The 23,265-nt window shown below is 46.0% G+C and overlaps 3 protein-coding genes and 1 pseudogene across 15 annotated transcripts in view; 2 read left to right on the top strand and 2 right to left on the bottom strand.

The window, feature by feature from the left end:
- Positions 1 to 1,689: 1,689 nt before the first annotated feature.
- ARFIP2 (ADP ribosylation factor interacting protein 2) lies at positions 1,690 to 6,617 on the bottom strand. Of its 3 annotated transcripts, none has more exons than XM_033206610.1 (8): positions 6,401 to 6,617; positions 5,485 to 5,585; positions 5,138 to 5,234; positions 4,308 to 4,426; positions 3,906 to 4,127; positions 3,208 to 3,365; positions 2,886 to 3,060; positions 1,690 to 2,440 (listed from the first exon to the last, which is right to left on the bottom strand). In XM_033206610.1, the coding sequence occupies exons 2-8, from the start codon at positions 5,581 to 5,583 to the stop codon at positions 2,285 to 2,287; spliced, it is 1,026 nt and encodes a 341-aa protein (XP_033062501.1). In that variant the 5' UTR covers positions 5,584 to 5,585; positions 6,401 to 6,617; the 3' UTR covers positions 1,690 to 2,284. The 3 variants fall into 3 exon arrangements, with proteins under 3 accessions (XP_033062501.1, XP_033062499.1, XP_033062502.1); XM_033206608.1 differs by having other exon boundaries at positions 5,485 to 5,625; positions 6,401 to 6,513; XM_033206611.1 differs by lacking the exon at positions 5,485 to 5,585 and having other exon boundaries at positions 6,401 to 6,600.
- On the top strand, positions 6,341 to 21,996 carry TIMM10B (translocase of inner mitochondrial membrane 10B). 5 transcript variants are annotated; one of them, XR_004436059.1, is made up of 4 exons: positions 6,605 to 6,723; positions 6,925 to 7,032; positions 7,210 to 7,454; positions 20,199 to 21,996. XR_004436059.1 is itself a non-coding variant. In XM_033206612.1 (3 exons), the coding sequence occupies exons 1-3, from the start codon at positions 6,688 to 6,690 to the stop codon at positions 7,384 to 7,386; spliced, it is 309 nt and encodes a 102-aa protein (XP_033062503.1). In that variant the 5' UTR covers positions 6,602 to 6,687; the 3' UTR covers positions 7,387 to 9,788. The 5 variants fall into 5 exon arrangements, 2 of the variants coding, with proteins under 2 accessions (XP_033062504.1, XP_033062503.1); XR_004436061.1 differs by lacking the exon at positions 20,199 to 21,996 and adding an exon at positions 8,004 to 9,788 and having other exon boundaries at positions 6,925 to 7,020; XR_004436060.1 differs by lacking the exon at positions 20,199 to 21,996 and adding an exon at positions 8,004 to 9,788.
- LOC117081035 lies at positions 12,770 to 14,511 on the bottom strand (annotated as a pseudogene).
- Positions 21,997 to 22,116: 120 nt separating the features above from the next.
- The window catches only part of DNHD1 (dynein heavy chain domain 1), a 75,267-nt gene continuing 74,118 nt past the window's right edge, over positions 22,117 to 23,265 (top strand). For 4 of the 7 annotated variants that reach the window (XM_033206600.1, XM_033206597.1, XM_033206593.1 and 1 more), the window contains exon 1: positions 22,117 to 23,252. In XM_033206600.1, coding sequence (XP_033062491.1) covers positions 23,120 to 23,252 — 133 coding nt within the window. In that variant the 5' untranslated portion in view covers positions 22,117 to 23,119. The remainder of the gene's footprint in view (positions 23,253 to 23,265) is intronic. The other 3 variants (XM_033206596.1, XM_033206594.1, XM_033206595.1) reach the window with 3 other exon arrangements.

Here is a 23,265-nt window from a genome sequence, read left to right as displayed (position 1 = left end):
TTCCTCACACCAAAGACACTGGGCAATTCTCAGAATCATCACCTTGTGCAAAAAGCAGCCCCAAGTGGAAAATAATTACAACAGTTTACAGGGTTATTATGTGCCAGACACAGAACTAGCCACTTTACATATATTATTCAATAGTCAGTAGGTAGCGTCTTTTATTGGCCTTATTTTACAGTAGAAAATATAGGGATCTGGCTCCCCAGACATTAGCCCTCATCACTCAGCTAGAAAGTGGGCAGAACCTGGAGTTGAGCCCTGTTTTTAGGCCCTACAACCAGCATTTGGAGACTCAGTACCTTACATGTTGAAAAATCCCCAGTGACCCGTTAAGTGGCAGCTCATATGAGGACCACCTTCTTTGCCCCAAAAATCAAGCTCTTGTCAGATGACTGCAGGCTGACCAAAGCCCAGAAGACTGCCTGGGAGCTGCAATATCCATGACAAAGGGCAAACTCAGGCCTGTGAGGATCCCTGCACTATGGGAATCTGCTGAGTGAGTCGTCCCCTTCCTCTAACCTTCCAAAGTTGGGGAAAATCCTGAAAAATTCTAGTTTCCTTGGCCAAAGGTGATGACACCTGAGCCCTGACTAAACCGAAGTGCTGTTAGGGAGCTTTCTTGTGACCTCGCCACAAGGTTCAGATTTAAGCTAAAACACCTGATTGCAGCAGGAGCTTTGGGAACTGGGCAAAAGTCCTTAACCAGCCTGCAGTCTTCACCTAGCCATTCCCTCTTCATTTTTCATTCCAAGCAGTTCCTCCTAGTTCCTATTCAGAGCCTTCATTATATGCTGGCCTCTCTGCCTGGGATGCTCTTCCCTTTACCCTGCCTGTTTGTCATCTACTCACCCTTCAGGTCTCAGCTTTTTTTTTTTTTTGAGACAGAGTCCTGCTCTGTTGCCCAGGCTGGAGTGCAGTGGCACAATCTCAGCTTACTGCAAGCTCCACCTCCTGGGTTCACACCATTCTCCTGCCTCAGCTTCCCAAGTAGCTGGAACTACAGGCACCCGCCACCATGCCCAGGTAATTTTTGTATTTTTAGTAGAGACGGGGTTTCACCTTGTTAGCCAGGATGGTCTCGATCTCCTGACCTCGTGATCCGCCCGTCTTGGCCTCCCAAAGTGCTGGGATTACAGGCGTGAGCCACCGCGCCCAGCCCAGTCTTAGCTTCCAAACTGACATCCTCATTTCCACCCCAGTCCATGCCAGATGCCCCTCCTTGGTGCTCCCATAGCACCCTGTACTTCTGTATCCTAATGCTTATCACTGTTTTGTAGTTGCCTGGTTACCTGTCTCTTTCCCCCAATAGGCCCTAGGCACTTGGGCAGGGACCGTGTTTTATTTACTGATGTTTCCCCAGGGTCTAACGCAGTGCCTGGCAAATGAAAGCACTCAGTAAATATTTGCTGTATGAATCAATGCATTATGGTCAGCAAACCCAACCCCCTCTGGATCTGGTGCTCTTAAGATCCATAGCTATCTTGGTGCTGGCTAAAGGACAAATAAAACTTTGGCTCCAACTGGGGCTGGGAGAGAAGACTGGGCCTTCAAACCATCTGTGAAACCTGTCACTTCAGCTGCCTGGCCCCAGCTCTTGACTTGATAGGGTTCTGGTGTATGATTAGACTGAGCATGTTTCCACCCAGGCCACCCTCCTAGAGCCCCCACAAATTGACCTCGCTGGGCCTGCTTTTATGAAAGGTTTATTCCTAGTGCTAGATCCCAATCTTCTTGGGCTCTAAGCACAATTAAACTGGGTGGGTGGGTGAGGGTAGGCCTATTCAGATGCAAGGCCAGCAATGGGGCTCCCCATTATCCCCACCCCTTTGGTCCCAGTCCCCTTCTCTGCAATGGGCACGCATAGAGGAGAGACAAAGGGTATTAGACGCAACATCATTGGCCCAGGGGAGTCTGAGAAGAGCTGCCATTGGCTGACAGGGCATTTTGAGGCTCTGTCATTGGTCAGGGGGCACACCCCAGCCTGAAGAGTGATGCCATTGGCCAGGGAGTGGTTTTGTCATAGCCGTTGGCTGTGGAGTGGAAGGAAAAGATCTGGGAATGAAGCCCTGTGGCCAGGAAGATAGACAGGGCAACAGCTTCTGGGCCTCCAGGCCCTCTTCCCACCATAGCAATGTGGGCAAAACTGGTGTCAGGCCCCAGCCAGAAAAAGGAGCCCAAGCCAGAGGGCAAGTGACAAGGGATGTCCCATGTCCAATCTCCCACACCCTGGGGCTGCCCTTCCCAATGTCCTTCTTGATAGCCAAGGTGGGCTGGGAGCAGCTCACTGCTCCTCTAGCCAGGAGGGTTTCTCAGCTCCTGGAGGCCGCAGCTTGATGTTGAACTGCTGCAGGGTCTGCTCCAGCTGTTTCTGGTTCCCAGCAAAGTAGGCGGACACGGCATTGTGGAAGAGCAGCAGCTGCTTGTGCATCACCTTGATCTGGGGGTCCAGCAGGGTCAGCTAAGGCTGGACTCAGGCGCCCTTTTTGAGGGTCTATGAGCCTGAGCCCAGGCACAGACCAGGGGCACAACGACTCTGCTCTGATGGTGCTTTTGGGGTAGGGGCTGAACTCTACCCAGGGAGTCAGAGAAGGGTCAGTCTGATGGAAGAGACCTCACTGGATTTGTTGAGCCTAAGGTTTTGGTGCCCCAGCTCAGGGGGTGATTTTTTCCGTTATGTTCCTGGGACCAGCAGCCAAATCCTCCAACGGGAAAGGGCCAGGAATTGGAGGGAGGGTGATCTGGAAAGGCCTAGGGGTTGAGGGGGTAACATTCTACTCCCTAGCTAGGCTGCATTTCCTCATTCAATAATGGGGACGGTCTGAGGGGAAGGTTAGTGTCACAGATGGAAAGGTGGGCTAGGGTCAAGGGGGTGGGGTAGGCACCTTGTTTTCTTCCAGGAACTTGAGCTTGATGGCCACATCTCCCCGCAGCTTCTCATACTTGTCCCGATGGGCCTGGAAAGTGGCCTGGGCACTCTCGAGTCGACCACGTGTCCCTGCATCCCGGGGGCCTAGGCTCAGCTCCTCTAAGTCTGTTCGGTAGGCATCATATTCCAGCCTGGGAAGGGGGTGATAAAGGCTGGTCTCCACCCCTTTATCCTCAAGACATACTCTCCTTTCCTTGCTGAATTCTTATGCCCCAATGCCCAAATTTCCACTCATGCCAGCCAACTCCCCAAACCCTAAGCCCTGCCAGTGCCCACACCTGGCAGCCTCATACTGTTTCACAGTCATGAGCGTGTCTTCCATGGTCTTGGTGACCAGTGTGTTGATGCTAGAGACAAAGAAGTTCACAGCTCCTAGCAGCGTTTCCCCATTCTTGCATAGCAGTTTCTGTGTTTCTGCATTGTAGCCAAACTCCTCCTGAGGGCAGAAGGGAGGAACAGACCTTGAATAATACTACCTACCTGACTGGAGCTGTAGAACCCTTCATTCCCCTCCTCCCCAGGCAGGAAACAGCCAGCAAAACTGGAAGAACCAAGGACTGCCTCCAGCAAGGCTCTTTTAGCTAGAAAGTCTGTGGGGTCACCCTGGGGATACCTGGGGTAGGAATGTGGGTGGTGAGCATTCTTGGATAAGTTCATAAGACTGGAACAGTCTAAGAGCTAGTGTGGCAAGCAGGGCAGGGGCTCTGATTAGGCTGAGCACTGAAGGCATTCTCCCCAATGCAGAGAGGGGTTATTTGTGAAGCACCTAGTGTGCCCCCTCCCCCACCCCCTCCAACTTCTGGACCTCTGTACAAACCCTTAGGCTGCCTCCACAGGTGAGTGCTGCTGGGGGTAGGGCTGGGCCCACCCTGAAGGGGTTCTCCCTGTGGGCTGCAGGAGGGAGGGAGGATGAGGAATGACTGCCTGGGAGGGCCCATGCCCAGTTCCCCCACCCTCTTTGGTCTGGGTGAGGCACCTGAAGCTCTGGGGACTTCTGGCTGAGGTCAGCAAAGGCATCACCCAGTGCATGCTGGGTCTGCAGCAGGCTGTAGAGGTGGGCTGTCAGTGCCCGGCCCAGCTGCAGGACACTCTCATACTTGCGCTTCGTCTCACGCAGCAACTCAATCTGCAGCTCTAGCTCCAGGTCCACAGTCCGTGAGCCTCGACCAAATCGTTCTGATAACAGTTGCTTTGTGCACTGATTGGGAAATGGGGGAATAGATCAGAGATCCTAATAGCCTCCCCACACAACAGGTATCTACCCCAGCACCGCCCAGGCTCCTACTCTCAGCCACAGATGGGATATTACGATCATGAGCAAAGGGGAAAAAGGGACCCATAACGAGTTCTGGGGAAGTGAGAGGTGCTCAAATCCTACCTTATAGGTGTTGATGCCCCATTTCTTGACGATGTCAAACTTTTCTCCAGCAATGCCCCGAGCCACCTCATCTCCAGGGCCAGCAGGAGTGGTGCTGTGAGATGGATGGCGGCCAGACCCTAAAGGATCAAGTTCTCTGACACCAGCCTCTCTGATACACCAGACACCTCTGTGGCCCCACCCATGCTTCTCTCCCAGCACATGAAATTGACTTCCCTGAAGGAGATGCTAGAGACAACTGGATTCTCCTGTTTACTAGGAGGAACTCGGATCTTGCACAGTGATAACCAAATCCTGATATACATATGGCCTCCTTGGAGGCCAGAGGAGGGGTTTGCAGGGAGTTGTTGGTGTATAGGGGCAGAGGAAACAGAAGAAAATACACTGAGTTTGGGGGCAGCAGGAGTCAAGGATGGTGGGTCATGATAACAAGAAACCTGGTTGCATTCCCATGTGGAATCTTAGTGTGAGATTCAGGGCTGTTTGTTCCTCTAAACTTTAGAATCTAAAAATTCTGAGAAGCCTCACAAAGTTCCAACTCGGCCTCAAGCTGTAGAGCGGGGGCATTCCTGTGAAGGAGGTCTTAACTTGACACAGGTGGTGGCAGGGAAAGGATGAATGAGCCATTTCAGGGGCCAAGTGGCAAAAGGGAAATGGATGGACAATGCTGGGAGTTGCTTTTGGGCTGAGGAGAGTCCATGGGGTTCCTACAAGCAGAAGTTCCTAAGATCTCCAGACATAATTCAAGCTTTCCTAGACATATCCTATGCTTCCCCAAACCATTCCTGTCCCCTCCTCCACCCAAGCTTCCTGTTTCTAAACATTCATACCTGTGGGGATGAGTCCATCACCAGAGCCCCCATAGCCACCAGACACAATGCTGGTTTCATTGAGGTTGGGTCCTGACACCATCACTTGCTGGAGGTCCTATAGGCCAGAGAAGAGGGGTTGCTTCCGGAACATAGGGACTGCAGAAGCATTTTGGAGGTGGGAACAAGTTTGGATTCAAGCATCATAAAGACATTACACAAGGGAAGTCTGCACAGAATCAAAATGATATGTAAAATTAAGGGAGTCAGATAAGTCAGGGGAAGGCTACTGGAATGGAGGGTGAGAACCCAGGATTTATAAATTGGATTCCTAAATTGAAACAATTAGAAGAATCAAACAGAAGCACCTGCTCCAGCCCATCATCTTCAGGAAGCTGCCTGGCTTCGCCGTTCCCGTGGATAGGGATCTCCATTGTGGCTGCCTTCCCTAGGATCCCGTCCGTCATGGCTAGGAAAGGTATTGGAGTAAAACTCTCCACCCCAGCACCCTGCAAAGCCCAACACAGAAGTTCTGGGCACTGGCCAGCACTCTAGAAGAAGGAGGCCTCCTCTGTCATTTCTTTAAAGGCTGTCCCAGGGTTTAAGTGTCCCAGCATTTGGTCATCATTCCTTTCGTCAGGTATATGTATTTCTCCCCTCCAAAATGCACATTTGTACACAGGCACACCAAAGCACGGTGTCTTCTCACAAGCCCCCAACCTCACCAGGACTCTGGTGATTATTCTACACTCATTCAGGCATTCAGCAGACATTTAGTGAGTGCCTACTATGTGTCAGGCACTATTTGTGACAATGAAAACACAACAGTGAAGAGGGAAAGTATGCTCTCTTAGAACTTATCTCCATGCAGGCGTGTTTATGCTGAGCAGATGAACCCTTTCCAGGGCTCAGGTCTTCACCCCCCATTCAGGTTTGTTCTCCATTGCTTGGCCTTTCTCACTCCTTTAGTGTTTCTTCCCCCTTCCTTCAGGGGGTCTCCCTTCCTCCGTCTCATACACCTCCTCTTCCTCGGGCCCTCCCCACCAGACCTTAGTTAGATCAGTTGGTGTATGTTCCCAGTCTCTGGCAAAAGCATGTCTTTCCCAGGATATCGGTGATCCCTTCCACAGTCAGTTATGTCTCCCAGGTATGTGAGTCCCCGCCCCCACCCCCATACACCTGGACATCAGGTGTGTCCTCATCCTTCCCCAGGGCTCGGGGCATCTTGCCCTCTGGACAGGTTTGTGCGTTCAACTTCCCGTCGCCCAAGCATGTCCCTCTCACCTCGGGCCGGGCCGCTCTTCCCCTCAGGGCGCCAGGCCCGGGCCGCGCGGGGACCTCGGGCTCCAGTTCCCGTCGCGATCCTAGCAGCAGGTCAGGGACTCGGCGGAAGTGACGTCCTCTCCGGGCAGAAGAAGCCGGCCACGTCGCAGACTATAAGGGCGGAGGTGACGTCGCAGCCGGGGCAGGGCGATACTCTACCTTGGTTCTCGAGAGCAGCGAGAGGCTACTTCCGGGGCGGCACCGAGAAGCTGAAACGGAAGTGGCGTAGGGCATGCGCCCGTGGCGTGATGGAGCAGCAGCAGCAGCAACAGCAACTGAGAAACGTGAGTGAGGACTAAGTCATTTCGGGGCCAGACTTTCAGCTCGCATTCCTGCACACATCGCCGAAACCCCATAGAGCCAGGGATCTGAGGGCTGGAAACTTCGGGTTATGGTGCGCGGGCCTGGAAAACTTTGGGCGGCGCGACCTTGAGTAGAAGTGTGGGGCACATATCGCTGAGTTCGTGGTCCCCGTTTTCTCCCAGCTGCGTGACTTCCTGTTGGTCTACAATCGGATGACAGAACTCTGCTTCCAGCGTTGTGTGCCCAGCTTGCACCACCGAGCTCTGGACGCTGAGGAGGTGGGGAACTGTGTAAGGAGGTTACGCTGCAAACAGTTTAGCGGTAGACTGCTTCCCTCCTCACCCCACTTCCCCTGCCTCTGGTCCTGGCCTTCCCAGACCCTCACCCCTAGGCTGTGCATGGGGAAGGAAGGAGGCGGGCCCGACAGGACACCTTTATCCTCCGCTTAAACCCTATCTTCCTTCTAGGAGGCCTGTCTGCACAGCTGTGCTGGGAAGCTGATCCATTCCAACCACCGCCTCATGGCCGCTTACGTGCAGCTCATGCCTGCCCTGGTACAGCGCCGCATCGCAGACTACGAGGCTGCCTCGGCTGTGCCAGGCGTTGCTGCTGAGCAGCCTGGGGTCTCTCCATCAGGCAGCTAGCCATCACCAATCCCAGGAGGGAAGGCCCTGGATGGACCCTCAGATTGAAGGACCCAGTGGACCTTAGGGTTGGTGAATCCTAAACGGAGAGAATTCGAGGTTGCCTGAAAGCTGGGTGTCCTTGCTCCTTTTCCTGGAGCCAATATAGTCGCTTTTTACTCTGTTTGATTTATATTCTGGGCAAGGAAGCTTTGCATGCTTTATTGGCATAATCCTTTGTTCTGTCGTTTAGCCATATCTGCTGGCTTCAGCCCTGGCAGCTGATAAATTGTCTTCTATATGTAGAAGGAAAACCTGAGTATTTGCAGGCATCTGGTTAAAGCAGGGTCTGTGTGTACAATTTTAAAATGAGTAATATGTCAGGCTTTATCTTAGTTTATCTTTACAACAAAACTACGAGTAAGCGGTATTAGCCTCACTAAACAGATGAGGAAGCAAGATTCCAGAATGTACCAGAAGGCCATTTGATACAACAGGAGATTGGTTCCTGCCCAGGTGACAGAAAATGGGAGCTCTGTCTAGTTGTCCTTAAGTCTGACTTCAATGGCTTATAACCGTGAACCAAGTATTTGTTGGTTCATAACTGTTGTTTTGTGAACTATGTCTTATATGTCTAGAATTCTGCTGGATCTAGGGAAAGGAGAAGCTGTCGAAGTACAACGGATCAAAAAACCACAGGGCTTTTGGGCACTGCCTCCTTGAGAAATTAGTGGCCACAGAAGAGAGATGAAACCTGTAAGAAGTCTGGAGTCTTGGAACTTCAGCCATTTCCCCAGGTTGTTACTATCTTAGTATGTACAGTCTTCTCAGGATGAGCAGTAAAACCTTTGAACAAAGGTCTGTGTGCTTGTCTTCACGGGCAATCGGGAAGGGAGAAAGTTGGGGACCATATCTGCAATACAGCCAAATCTGAGGAAGAGAAACTGAAGGGAGAAGTAGATGGCAATGGTTATGATAAAAAGGATAAAACAAAATCTTCGGGACTTCCTTAATGCTACCTTAATGTTTCACTGCTTGTCTAGAATCTCCTAATTCCAGCTTTCCATCATCCGCCCCACATTGGTCTCATTGAGTACATTCTGTGATTTCTAATTCCAGCCTCTTCATTTTTTTCTCATTATTGCCTCCCCTGCTCCCCAACTTTGTGTAATTTACTTCTGTATTCAGCAGCCTGAATAGCATATCATTCCATCACCCCATTTTCTTGCCACCCTTGGCCACCTTTTTGTATCATTCCACTTATTCTGTCTTTTCTATTCCTGCTAGAGAAAAACAGTTGTGTAATGAATGCCACTAAATATTCAAGGCCTCCAACCTCGGCCTAGTCCTCACACCAACACGCACCTTTATGGGTTCCTGGTCCATTTCCTTCTCTAATTACCATGGCAGTTATTTTACACCTTCACGGCTGTCTTTAATCCCATACCCCACGCTCATCAGGTGACCCTGTTTCGTGATTTAGAGGAATTGAAGCTCTTAGACATTGGTTTCCACAGTAATAATTTTAAACCTTCTTAAAACTACCCACAAAGCAGATGTTCTGTCCTATCTACAGAGCAGAAAATTGAAATTCTCAAGTAGGGTATTAAAGTGCAGATCTGACTTTAAAGTCCATGTTCATTTTAACACACCAGGCTGCCTCTTAAGATAGTATTTATTGAGCACCCACTTTGTGTAGGTTCTGATTTTCGTAGATATCATGCTTTATCTTAATCTTTACCACAACTATAAGTAAGAGGTATTAGCCTCACTTAACAGATCAGGAAGCAAGAATCCAGAATGTGCCAGAAGGCCCTTTTATACACAGTTTCTTTTTCTTTTTCTTTTTCTTTTTTTTTTTTTTGAGACAGTCTCGCTCTGTTGCCTAGGCTGGAGTGCATTGGCGCGATCTAGGCTCACCGCGACCTCTGCCAACCGGGTTCAAGCAATTCTCCTGCCTCAGCCTCCCAAGTAGCTGGGATTACAGGCATGCGCCACCACTAATTTTTTTGTATTTTTAGTAGAGACGGGGTTTCACTATATTGGTCAGGCTGGTCTTGAACTCCTGACCTTATGATTCGCCCACCTCAGCCTCCCAAAGTGCTGAGATTACAGGCATGAGCCACTGCGGCCGGCCTATACAAAGTGTCTTATTGAGAAAAGTGGTTCCAATCATGTTTTTTGCCCCCTTTAGCTGCCATCTCTTGAACAGAGATGTTAGGAGGGTAAAAGTTGCTGACCAGGACCTTACCCACTGAGTGGCATTCTGTCCTTGGGAAATATAAATGCAAGTAAAACAGGTTTGAACTTCTTAACTTCCAGAAGACAGGAGGATGGGACCTGTGATACTGTGCTGCTGGTGAGAGGACCCTTCCACATCAACATGTGTGTGTATCCTTGGAATCAACTTCCATTGTGAATTATCTGTGCTCCCGTCCTTCCATGTCACATAATAGTAATTGCTAAAAAAGAGCTAGGAGCATATATCTGTCTGACTCTAAAGCCTTTGCTCTTTGAACTTTGAGAGCTTCTGTCTATACTTAACCTGCCTCTAGGCATGAAAAAACAAGTGTCCATCAGTCTGACCTATCTCTTAATCCCTTTCTTAAAATCTCAATCTCTTGTCCTGGTTCTTTCCTGTTTCTAAAAATGTTCAATGTTCAGGAGAAAAACTTTATTCCTACCACTCTGCCTTCCATAACCTGGTCCTCAGGTCTTGCCATAAAGTGATAGCCATTGGCATAATGGGAGCAATGTGATATTCCAGGCACAGCACTAAAGAATAGATGTTAACAAGCTTTATCATATTATCATAAACATAAACATTGGAGATACTCTGGTGTTCCTGCCATTGTGACTTCAGAACTGCCCACTCCTTTGCGAAGTCTCATTCTTTTGAGGCTGTTCATCCATACAACCCTCTCATTACTTGTCTACCACTCTCATTTAGTACTACTCTCCTGCTAGTTTACTCTGAATAGCTAGCCCTTGGTCTTCCTATCCACTCCTTGATATTTTAACATTTACATAGACACTTTATTTGGTGTTTTGTCTCTTAGTTATTTGGCCCAATCTTTGATGATTTCCACTCTGTCTTGGCCACTCACTCTGTTTGTCATGTCTTGGCCATTATCATCACCACAAACTGCTCTGTCTTCAAAATACTTGCACCTTATTTATTGACCATATTCCTTCCACTTGGTTTATTGAACTATTCCATCATTCTCTGATTTCACTGCAACCAATGCTTCTACTTTCCATTAGTACCTTCCTTCTTTAGCTTCCTGTATAGCTTAAACTAGTGGTTTTCGTGCAATAGGCTGAATTTCCTTGCCTTTCATCTCTTTTTGAACCCTTAAATAAAGTGAAACTTATCTGTACCTGCATTTGGACAGCTAAATGCCACCCAAGGAAACAACTGTGGAGCAGATTGATATCACTGAATCCATGGTTTTCAGCTTCAAATGTAGTCTCAGCCCCATAGTCCTAGATTTTTCTAGTCATTTTAACTTTTCCCTGCAATAACTATTTCAAACCAACATTCTTAAATCTTTTATCACTCCCCCACACCATTATCTTCACTTTATGCAAGTAACTATTTCTTACCTCATAGACAAAAGTAGAAGGTATCGGTAATTCTGTCAACATCCTCCAACTTACTTACCCACACGTATGCATCATTGTTTTTCTTGTCTAAACAAGGCAAGCATACCTCTGTCTAAGGCCAGTGCTTATTCCTGTTTTTGGAATCTTAGTCCTTCCCTCTTGGAGGATCTTTGACTTCCTCTTTACTGAATTCTTCTCATCGGTGTTTAAACATGCTAAAGACTCCCCTGTTAATAAACCACTTCATATCTCATTTCCCCTCCAGTTATGCTTCCATTTTTTCTACTTTACAGTTAAACTTCTCAAAACAGATAGTTTGGGCCTCTCCATTTTACGAGTCATTTTCCATTTGCATTCCTCAACCCAGTCCATTTTGACTTCTACAACCCTCATTCTATTGAAATGATTCTTACCAAGGTCACCTTGGTGATCATCTTCCAGTGGTTATTTCCCAGTCCTTACTACCTCACTTTTCAGTAGCATTTGGTGTAATTTTCTAGTTTCTTATCATTGATACTCTTCCATTGGTATCTTATTGTACTGTCATGGTTTTACTACTACCTCTTTGACCACAGCTGCTTAGCATCCTTTGCAGGCTCATCTTCCTCCCAGCCTTTAAATTTAAAAGTTTCTCTAGGTCCAGTTCTTCTCAGTCTAATTTTCCTAGGACAGTTTCATCCCCACTCTGAACTTCAGTTACTGATAACTTCCAGATCTCCTCCAAGCTGTTTGACATCTCCACTTAAGTATCTCAAAAACATCCCAAATTCAACATGTTTCCTAATAAACTATCCTCTGCCTGGTACTCATCCAGTTGGAGAAGATAGAAGACATTTCCCTTTTTTTCCTATCACTCAATTGCCAAATCTTGTGAGTTTACATTTCTAAATATCCCTGGATTCTCACTACCTCTCTCCACCCTCACCGTAATCTCCCACTAGGATTATTGCAGTTGCTGCGCTTCCAATACACACTTTTGTATCCCTTCAATCTTTTCTTCACTCAAGCCATAAAATAAAAACTAATGCTTAACCTTTGTAATAGCTTTCCATTCTTAGGATAAAAACTGAGATTCTAAATATGACCTACAAAGCCCTGCATGATCCAGCCTCTGTCTACTTCCAGCTTTATCTTATCGGTAACAAACAATGGACTGTCAATACTATTTGCTGAATTTATCAAATCACACTTCACTCTTTCCTTCTGTGCTCTAGCCACACTGGCCTTCTTTCACCTCCTCTAAATTGTCATATACTGTTTCATCTCAAGGCCTTTGTATGTGCTGCTTCCTGGCTTACAATGCTTTCCGCCTTTATCTACTTCTCATTCTTGAGATCCTAGTTACTATTTCCTCAAATAACTCTTCCCCAGACTCCAGCTCCCATAATTCCTCATGCTTTTGGTATATCACACTTTTTTCAATATATTTTTCAAATTTTACTTTGAATGATGTTCATTATAGCATTTGAAGGGGAGGATCTAAATTCACACAAAATGGAAGACTCTAAAATACACCTATTAAACTGCTAAAAAATAAATTGAGTGGTGAGAATACAGCAGAAGTCCAGTTTAGATTCTGAGTGTTGTCACCATGTGATTCTTCCAAACTTATATCTGGAACTCCTGGAAGCTATTTCATATTCTGGTGGAGGGGCACAAAACCACAGCATGAGAAGGAATTAAGTCCTGAATTATTGGCTTCATCACATCCACTCTCTTTACCCCGGAATGGCACAAAACAAACAGTTACCACACCCTGCAGACATTTCGGTGTAAAAGAGGTGATGATTAACTGGGGTGGAAACAGATCATGAAGATCTGTCTAAAAGAGTCCCTTTCAAGTGAGTTTGCACACACCATCAAGCAACAAGCCTATCATGAATTAGGGTTAGGAAACCAAGGTTCAATTCTCAGGAAGTCACAATTTCATTCATTTACTCAATATGAATTTACAAAATGCCTACATATTATCAACTTCCACGTGCAGTCATTTCTAGATAAAAAAGAAAACTGGCTTCTGAGGAGGGGCCACCAAGTTGCCTCCCCAAGTCTATAGCTGAAAGGACGTTTTTTGGAATTGGGTTTCTTCTCTATCTGAAAGGGTAACATTTTAAAACTGAATTATCTTTAGCCTGGAAATCTAACATACTTAGCCTGAAAGTCTAACATTTAGCAATGCTTGCATCCCAAACATACAGTAAAAGATACACTAAATTCTCAAGGTAGCTCTGCTGCAAAATAATGTAAAAGTAAATAATTGTACAGTATTTATGCTCGAAATTTCAGTTCCAGACCTAGTGTGTAACCACTGGCATTGTTATTCTTGCCATCCAGGACAGCTGACAGTGTCATTTTGATACCTGGCTTGAGGGTCTCAGTGTATTCTAAACCTATTAGGCAAGAGTTGTTCACTTAGCCAAGAAGGAGGTGTCGGGGTTGATCAGATACTTGGGTATTCCAAAGTGAGTGTTTGTATTAGTCTGTTTTCACACTGCTGGTAAAGATATACCTGAGAATGGGTATTTTATAAAGAAAAAGGTTTAATGGACTCATAGTTGCACGTGGCTGGAGAGGCCTCACCATTGTGGTGGGAGGCGAAAGTCACATCTTACATGGTGGTAGGCAGGAGAGAAAATGAGAGCCAAGTGAGAGGAATTTCCCCTTATAAAACCATCAGATCTCATGAGACATTAACTACCATGAGAACAGTATGGGGAAACTGCCCCCATGATTCAGTTATCTCCCACCAGGTCCCTCCCACAACACATGGGAATTATGGGAGCCATAATTCAAGATTAGATTTGGGTGGGGACACAGACAAACTGTATCAGTGTTACTGTTTCCTGCTGTCCAGGTGAAATTGACAGTGGTCTCCAACTTGTTATTTACCTTCTGGTAAATGGAACCACCAAACTCTCCCATTTTCACATTAGTGTGAAGTTGGAGTTCATCAGACTCGTAGCCAACTGCAAAGTTGCTCTGGGTCACTCAGGATTTTGCAACCTCAAAATTTATCTGGTAGCCAGCCAGCCACCCTTGTAATCCAGCACCAGAGCGCCCCAGATTGAAGGCCGAGCGATGTCAAAATCCAGGTTACAGCCCAGGTTGATGTGTTCCTGCTTGTACCTGGTGTTGATGTTAGCATTTTCCCCCACTGTTAGGTGACAAGGATGAATCGAGGGTCAGCTTCAGTTCACTTGCAAGATGATCTTCCACAGTAATCTCAGTCCTAGTGTTGTTTGTTTCACTTCGTAAACATCAGGCCATATTCAGTCCATCTGTACTTGGTCTCCAGACTGCCTGTCACTTTGGTGAATTTCAGTGTTGGTTGAGCCTAAGCTTACAAATTCCAATGCATTCTCAGATTTTGTTTTCAAATCAAGTTTTATTAGGCCATATCCATAGCCCTTGGTGAAGACATTCCTGGCAGATTTGCCAAGATTGGCATACTTGGGTGGCACAGTCATCTTCTGCTCAGAGGTGGTGGTGGCAGGCTTGGCGGCAGCTATGGCAGGGGCTCGTCGGGGAGGCATGGAGCAAAGCAAGCAGCCGGTGTGTAGTGCTTTTAATGGTGTTTCATTGTATACCTCATAAAGTCAGAGTCCATGACTGTATTGCTCACCATTGTATCCTTATCACAGTGCTTGGCATATAATGTGTGCTCAACAAATATTTGTTGAATGAACATCCTTGAATCTCCTCCCAGCTCAATTTACTATTAATATAACTAAGAGAAAGGCTTTTTATCAGAAGAGACAGAAGTGAACCTGCATATCTAACCTTTGATGTTATGTCAATGATTTAAAGATGTTTTACACCCAAAATCTCAGTAGGTGGTATCTTCTACCCTTAATAAAGTCACAGATCAGCCAACATCTAAAAGACCCCATCTGGAGCAAATCACTCTGCCATTCTAGTTTCCATAGTTTCCACCTAATTTCTAAGTCCTATAGTTCTGCTTAAATATCTCTTGAACCCTTTTCCTTCTCTCCATCTTCATTGTTATTACCTTAACCAAACTTTTTATCAGCTCTTCTTTTTTTTTTTTTAAGATGGCGTCTTGCTCTGCCCAGGCTAGTGTGCAGTGATGTAATCTTAGCTCTCTGCAACCTCTGCCTCGCCTCGCAAGTCTCCTGCCTCAGCCTCCCAAGCAGCTGGGATTACAGGTGCCCATCACCACACCCAGCTACTTTTTGTATTTTTAGTAGAGATGGAGTTTCACCATGTTGGTCAGGCTGGTCTCAAACTCCTGACCTCAGGTTATCCACCTGCCTCGGCTTCCCAAAGTGCTGGGAGTACAGGTGTGAGCCACTGCGCCTGGCCCCTTAAAATTTTATCAGCTCTTATACAGATTACAGCAGCAGTCTCCTAACAGCTTTTGTTGTTGTTACACTTTAACATTTTTTTAATTTAATTTTTAAAAAAGGAGCCCCTCCAGCTCCAGCACAGAGACATAGGCTCAACAGAGTGCTTCCTAATAGCTTTTTGTCTTGAGTCTGGACCGCTTTTGATTAGTTAGGAATTAGCTTAGTTACATGTAATAGAGATTCTGTTTTTCCTTTTCTGGGTATGCCCCACATTCATCTATATATTCCCATATTCCACAGATATTTGAGTGACTGGTTTTACCAATTTTAGCATAAGCCCTGCAGATACAGAGCTGAACAAGAACATTTAATCCGTGTTCTCTTGGAACTTAACGTAGTTATGTGAAGGTTAATATAGGACCAATAATCACAACTGTGATGAATGTTATAAAGAAGAAATGTGTCTTGTAATGGAAACATACAGTAGTGCAAACTTTTTCTGTTTGAGGAATGAAGGAGAGCTTCACTGGAAGTGATTTTGAAGCTGAAATCGAAAGGATGAATTAAAATTAACCAGACAGACCTGTCATGGTGACTCACACCTATAATCCCAGCACTTCGGGAGGCCAAGGCGGGAGGATTGCTTGAGCTCAGGAGTTCGAGACCAGCCTGGGGAACATAGTGAGACCCCCATATCTACAAAAAAAAAAAAAAAAATTACAAAAACCAAAATATGCTGGGCATGGTGGCACATGCCTGTAGTCCCAGCTACTTAGGAGGCTGAGGTGTGAGGATTGCTTGACCTCGGGAGATTTGAGGCTACAGTGAGCCGTGGTCACCTCACTGCCCTCCAGCCTGGGTGGCAGAGCAAGACCCTGTCTCAAAATAAAACAAACCAGACAAAAGACAGGGAGAAGATCGGTCCTCCTTTCCTTCAAGTCTTTGCTCAGATGTCACCTTTTTATTAAGGCTTACTCTGATTATCCTATTTAAATGGTAACCCATACTCCCCTTAGACATTCCTGATTCCCTTTGCTTTGTTTTTTTTCCATAGCACGTATCACTTCTCACATGCTATGTAATTTATTCATTTTATTCTTTTTTTTTTTTTTTTTTTTTTTTTTTTTTTTTTTTGAGATGAAGTCTCGCTCTGTTGCCCAGACTGGAGTACAGTGGCTTGATCTCGACTCACAACCTCCATCTCCCAGGTTCAAGCAATTCTCCTGCCTTAGCCTCCCAAGTAGCTGGGACTACAGGCACCCATCACCACACCTAGCTAGTTTTTTGTATTTTTAGCAGAGATGAGGTTTCACCGTGTTAGCCAGAATGATCTCAATCTCCTGACCTTGCGATCTGCCCACCTCAGCCTTCCAAAGTGTCATTTTATTCTTTATTATCTGTCTCTCCCACTGGAATGTAAGCTCTGTAACTCAGGAATTTTTGTCACTGTTTCTGTTTTGTACACTGATATAACTGAACATTGTTTTGTACACTGATATTACCAAACACTGAAAACAGTGCCTGATGCAGTTGATACTTAGTAAATGTTTGTTGAGTGAAAGGAAGCAAGAAAGAATAGTCCCAGAACAAATGTATAGAACTTGCCTTTAGAGAGAGAAAGAGCATCTCTAATTGGTAACAGGAAGGAGGGAGGAATGGATAAGAGCAGATCTAAATGTTTTTAAAATTTGGCATTTGGAGATTGAGAGAATTCCTTTTATTTTATTTTATTTATTTTATTATTTTATTTTATTTTATTTTGAGACAATCTCACTCTGTCGCTCAGGCTGGAGCGCAGTGGTGCCATCTCTGCTCACTGCAAGCTCCGCCTCCCAGGTTCACACCATTCTCCTGCCTCAGCCTCCCGAGTAGCTAGAACTACAGGCGCCGGCCACCATGCTCGGCTAATTTTTTGTATTTTTAGTAGAGCTGGGGTTTCACTGTGTTAGCCAGGATGGTCTCGATCTCCTGACTTCATGATCCGCCCGCCTCGGCCTCCCAAAGTGCTGGGATTACAGGTGTGAGCTACCACACCCGGCCCCGAGAATTCCTTTTAAATAGCATGTGATGGTTAGTTTTGTGTGTCAACTTGGCTAGGCTATAGTACCCAGTTATTTAATCAAACACTAATTTGGGTGTTACTGTGAAGGCATTTTTATAGGTATGGCTAACATCTACACTTAGTTGACTTTAAATAAAGGAGATTACTCTTGATAACGTGGGTCAGTTGAAAGCCTTCAGAGTAAAACTGAGGTTCCCCAGAGAAGAAGAAATTCTGCCTCAAGACTCCAGCATCGGGCCAGGTGCAGTGGTTCACACCTGTAATCCGAATGCTTTGGAGGCCAAGATGGAAAGATTGCTTGAGTTCAGGAGTTCAAGGTTTCACTGAGCTATGATCTGCACTCCAGCCTGGGCAACAGAGTGGGGTTTTGTCTCTAAAAAAGTAAAAATTTAAAAAAATTAAGAGGAAAAAATAAGACTGCATTATTAACTTCTGCGTGAGTTTCTATCATGCCAGCCTACCCTACAGATTTTGGACTTAACTAGCCCCCACACATGTGTTAGCCAATTTCTTAAAATATATCTCTTTATATGAATGCATATTATTGATTCTGCTTCTCTGGAGAATGCTGATTGATAATACAGCATCTCCTTTTTTCAAACAGAAGATAAAGTCATCATCTGAGAATAAAGCAGAAGGAAATGGAAGATGAGAGAGTACAAGAGGTTTGAAATACTCATTGCCCAGAATGGAGGAGTGAACTGACAAAAGAAACAGAGTTTTAGGCAGTGTTGAGGGTTCAGCAGAGCTTACTGAACAGAAATCCTTTCTGTCTTTGTCTGAAGAGCTTTGATTTTGTTTTGTTGTTGTTGTTTTTGTTTTTTGAGACAGGGTCTTGCTCTGTCCCTCAGGCTGGAGTGCGGTGGTATGATCACGGCTCACTGCAGCTTTAACCTCCTGGGCTCAAGTGATCCTTCCACCTCAGTCTCCCAAAGTTTTGGGATTACAGGAATGAGCCACTGCACCCACCTTTTTCTTGTTTCAGGCCTATTGTGACTCAGGTACTCTTCCTTGCCCTTTCATGAAAGAGTTGTCCATGCTCTTTATTCATACCCTCACTGAATCCTTTGTCTTGTTCATGGTTATGTCAAAATGAATAACAATCAAATACTTAACAATTATATCAAATGTCAACTACTTACCAGGCTCTATTCTAAAGCATTTTGTGTGCATTAATTCACTTAATCCTCACAACAATACTATAAGGTAGACATTATTATCTTCATTTTCAAAAAGTGAAACTGAGGTAAAATATCCCATGACTAGTAAGTGATGAAGTTAGGATTTCAATCCAGGCAGTCTGATTCCAGAGCCTATCTTCTTACTCACAAATGAAGATTGTTATACATTCATGTATTTTTTTCCATGAATATTTTCTGATCACGTACTCATGGTGCCTAGTATAGGAGCTGGGGATAGAGTAGGCAGCAATCAGAATCTCTGCTACCATGGAGCTTATATTTCTAGTCAGGGGAAATAGGAAATAAATAAGTGTTTATATGAAATGGTAATAAGTGCTATGGAGAGAAGTAATGCAGGTAAAGAGGATAAAAATGTTGGGGAGAGAGTTGCTATTTTCTGTTGGGCGGTTAGGGAAGAACTCACTAATAAGGTGACATTTGAGCAGAGAATTAAAATGAAAGAGTAAGCCTTGAGAGCATCTTGAAGAAGTGTTCACTCTTCTACTGTTCAACTAGTTGTGTAAGCCACTAGTGGTTCCCTAGTATCCACTGTCTCCCTCTTTCTTTACGAAAAGAACCTCTAAATTTTCTTTTGGCATATGACCACTGAAAATAAAGATTAGATTTTGTAGCTTTCCTTACAGCAAGGTTTGATCATGTGATTGATGTATGCAGTTGCCAGGCTGTGCCCTTAAAGGGTATGCCTTCTCCTTTCCTTTTCCCTCCATCTTACTAGTTGGGATGGGACCCGGCACATGGTGGTAAATTACTCTGGACCTTAAAGATGAGAACTACTTCCTTCGAGAAGGCAGAACAACTAAAGGCTACCATGGTAGCCTCAGAGTACTTATATTTGGATGGTTATATGAGAGAAAAAAATAAACTATCATGTTTAAGCCATGATATTTTGGGTCTTTTTATTACAGCATTTGTGTGGTAGGTAGAAGTTTTAGATCGGGGTCCCCAACCCCCAGGCCTCAGACTGGTACCAGTCATGGCCTGTTTGGAACCAGGCTACATAGCAGGTGGTGAGTGGTGGGTAAGCAAATGAAGCTTCATCTGTATTTACAGCCACTCTCCATCACTCACATTATTACCTGAGCTCTGCCTCTTGTCAGATCAGTGGTGGCATTAGATTCTCATAGGAGCATGAACCCTATTGTGAACGGCACATGCTAGGTGGCATGCTCCTTATGAGAATCTAATGTCGGATGATCTGTCACTGTCTCCCATCACCCCCAGATGGGATTATCTAGTTGCAGGAAAACAAGCTCAGGGCTCCCACTGATTCTACATTATGGTGAGTTGTATAATTATTATATATTACAATGCAATAATAAAATAAGTAAAGCTCACAATAAATGTAATGCATTTGAATCATCTCGAAACCATTAACCCCTCCCCTGGTCCATGGAAAAATTGTCTTCCACTACACTGGTCCATGGTGCCAAAAAGGTTGGGGATCACTGTCTCTGAGATTTCCTGCTCTCTAGTATATATCTCCCTAGTATATCCTGCATATTCCATGGGATTGTGAATATGACAAATTTTTCTTACGTGATTAGATTATAATATATGGCATAGTTGACTGTAAGAGCGATTGTCTGGGTGGGCCTGATCTAATCACATGAGCCACATGAGCCCTTTAAAAGCAGAGTGTTTTCTTTATGGTTGCAGAAGGGGACATCACAAAAGTGTGAAGCATAAGAAGAGTTTGAGGCACTATTGTTGGCTTGAAAATGGAGGAACCACATGTCAAGGAAGACAGGTGTCCCCTAGGACCTGAGAGTGGCTCCTGGCTAATGGCCATGAAGAAAACAGGGACATCAGTCTTACAACTGCAAGGAACCGAATCTTGCCAACAACCATAAGAGCTTGGAAGTGGATACCCCCACACCCCCCACCTGCTAGAGCCACCAGATGAGTAGCCTGGTCAACATCTTGACTTCAGGCTTATGATACCCTGAGCAGAGAATCCAGTCAAGTCATGCTGGACATCTGATCTACAGAACTATGAGATACTAAGTAGGTGTTGTTTTTAAGCTGCTTAGTTTGTTATAACTTGTTATGCAGCTCCAGAAAACTTGTGTATTAGTGAGGGTTCTCCAGAGAAACAGAACTGATAGGCTGAGAAGTCCCACAATCTGCTGTCTACAAACTAGAGAACCAGGAAATCTGGTGGTGTAATTCAATCCAAGTTTGAAGGCCTGAGAACCAGGAGCACTGATGTCCACAGACTGAAGATGAATGTCTCAGCTGAAACAGCAAATCCACCAGCTGCCTGTTTAAATTCTGTTTAGGCAACAGATTGTACAATGTCCATCCACATTGGTGAGGATGATCTTTACTTAGTCTACCTATTCAAATACTAATCTCTTCCAGGAGTACCCTCAAAGACACACCCAGAAATAATGCTTTACCAGCTATCTGAGCATCTCTTAGCTCAGTCAAGTTGACAAATAAAATGAACCATCACGGCCAAGCATGATAGCTCGCACCTGTAATCCCAGCACTTTAGGGGGCTGAGGTGGGAGGATTGCTAGAGGCCAGGGGCTCGAGACCAGCCTGGGCAACATAGTGAGACCCTGTCTCTACAAAAAAATAACAGTCATAACTTGTGTATCTCCAAACTGATACATAAGCAGACAGCACAGCATGTATGTAGTCTGTGAGGTGGGAGTATGTCTGGTGTGATGCAGGCACAGCTGTAGTAGAGCGTGAATATGGACAGAGAAGGCTACAGAGGTAGCAGGCAGTTATCAGCAATTTGTAGGCCATGATAGGACTTTGGCCTTCAGTTGAAGGAATTAGATAAGGGGGCATTAGTGAGCTTTGAGCAGAGGAGTGATAGGATCAGCCTATATTTGAAAAGGATCACTGGCTGCTCTAAAAAGAATAGATTATAGGGGCAATGATGAGAAGCATGAGAAGGGTTTTAGGCAAGGAGAACAGTTCGAGGGCTGTGGAAAACCCGGGTGAGAAATGACAGCAGCATCAGACCAAGGTTGTCATACTTAAGATTATGGGAAATAGTTGGATTCTGGATATATTCTGAAGGTACAACCAACAGAATTTCCTGAAGGATTACTTATGGAGAGAGACAGAGAGAAAGAGAAAGAGGGGTAGAGAAGGGGTTTGGAAGAGGTCTCAAAGCTGACTCTAGGGTTTTGATGTAAGAAACCAGAAAGGATGGATTTGCCATTGACTGAAGTGGGGCAGACAGTGAAAGGAGCAGCATTTCTTCGGTGGGGAGAGGGTGGTTAGGAGCTTGCTTTTGGACATTTTAAGTTTGAGATACCTATAAGCTCTCCAAGTGGAGACATTAAGTAGACAGTTGGATATAGTAATCTGGATTTCAGAGGAGAGGTGGGGCTGAATTTGTTTTTTTTTTATTTTAATCATTCACTTTTTTTGTTTGTTTGAGACGGAGTCTCACTCGGTCGCTCAGGCTGGAGTGCAGTGGCGCAATCTCACCTTCCGGGTTCACGCCATTCTCCTGCCTCAGCCTCCCGGAGTAACTGGGACTATAGGTGCCCACCACCACGCCCGGCTAATTTTTTTGTATTTTTAGTGGAGATGGAGACGGGGTTTCACCGTGTTAGCCAAGATGGCCTCGATCTCCTGACCTCGTGATCCACCCGCCTCGGCCTCCCAAAGTGCTGGGATTACAGGTGTGAGCCACCGCGCCCGGCCTCATTCAACTTAATTTTTAAAAAGCCCCTCCATAAGCTCTCCCCCCAAAAATCCCTCCCCCCGTGCCAAATAGATGTTGAACTCCTTGAGATCAAGGATTTTGTTTTATTCGGGCTTCTCGTGGGGAGGTGGGATAGGGTAGATGGATACGTTGGGGGTGGGGATGGGGAAGTACCAAAGACCTGGCACTAGTTTAGACAGTGTATGGATATAAACACCTGCTTACGACACCCTCTGGATTGCTAGTCTCCTGAGTCAATCGTGCTGCACGTTCAGACCCGGCCTGGTCACCTGCAGATCCCTGTCCCAGGCAAGCCTCAGCGCACAGGTTCGGCCTGGTTCGGCCCCTCCTGGCTCTGGCTCTCCCCTCTCGGCCCCGCCCATATCGGACCCTGGCCCCTCCTCTTTCTGGCTCCCCCGGATGTTCCTGGCAAAGACTCAGTCCTTCTGGGATCTTGTAACGGTTCTAACTGCTGGGTGCGGGTGGAGCTGCGGGGTGAGTCCTCGGCTCGGGATCCGTTTCCCTTTGTTCCCCAGGACCCGCTCTCGCCCCTGCGCTCAGGACCCCCTCCCACAGAGTCCGCCTCCTCTTCCCCGCGTTCCCAGCCCCCCTCCTTTGCCCCTTCTTAACGTCTTCCCCTACCCGCATCCTGACCGTCATTTGCCGTGCCTGCTCCTCGACTTTCTGTCTTCACGATCTCCTTAGCCTGTGGGCGAAGATGTCATGGGACTGGGGCTTTGCAGCCTCTGAGTGACGACCTGTTAACCCGTTTTGCAGGCGATCGCCAGCTCCAGTGCAGATTTCTTGCTGTGACTGAGGTTCAGAGTGAACTCTGTCAGTGTGTCAGTTTGCCTCTTCAGGTGATTGCACGTGTGTGTGCCAGTCTCTCCGTGTATGGGTGGCTATGATTAGGGTGAGCCTCGGACTGGAACTCAAGTCTAAGTTCATTCACTGCTCCAACAGGCACTCTTCCATGAAACCTCATCAGAAGATCGGGCTCTCTTCCCTTGCCTTGCCTCCTAAATCCCCTAGGCCAGGTGAGGGGGACAG

This window comes from Trachypithecus francoisi, unplaced genomic scaffold (assembly GCF_009764315.1).
Source record: "Trachypithecus francoisi isolate TF-2019V2 unplaced genomic scaffold, Tfra_2.0 Lachesis_group8, whole genome shotgun sequence".
In the NCBI taxonomy this organism is placed as follows: Eukaryota; Metazoa; Chordata; class Mammalia; order Primates; family Cercopithecidae; genus Trachypithecus; species Trachypithecus francoisi.
This window is presented reverse-complemented; position numbering and strand designations above follow the sequence as displayed.

Coding starts and splice junctions, on each gene's coding strand:
- ARFIP2 (XM_033206610.1), bottom strand. CDS start 5,583: ATGACGGACGGGATCCTAGGGAAGGCAGCCACAATGGAGATCCCTATC. Junction 5,235..5,484: donor AAGATGATGGGCTGGAGCAG/GTGCTTCTGTTT, acceptor TCTGGCCTATAG/GACCTCCAGCAAGTGATGGT. Junction 3,061..3,207: donor AAACAGTATGAGGCTGCCAG/GTGTGGGCACTG, acceptor CCCCCTTCCCAG/GCTGGAATATGATGCCTACC.
- TIMM10B (XM_033206613.1), top strand. CDS start 6,388: ATGTCCCTCTCACCTCGGGCCGGGCCGCTCTTCCCCTCAGGGCGCCAG. Junction 6,724..20,198: donor AGCAACAGCAACTGAGAAAC/GTGAGTGAGGAC, acceptor TTATGGTTGCAG/AAGGGGACATCACAAAAGTG.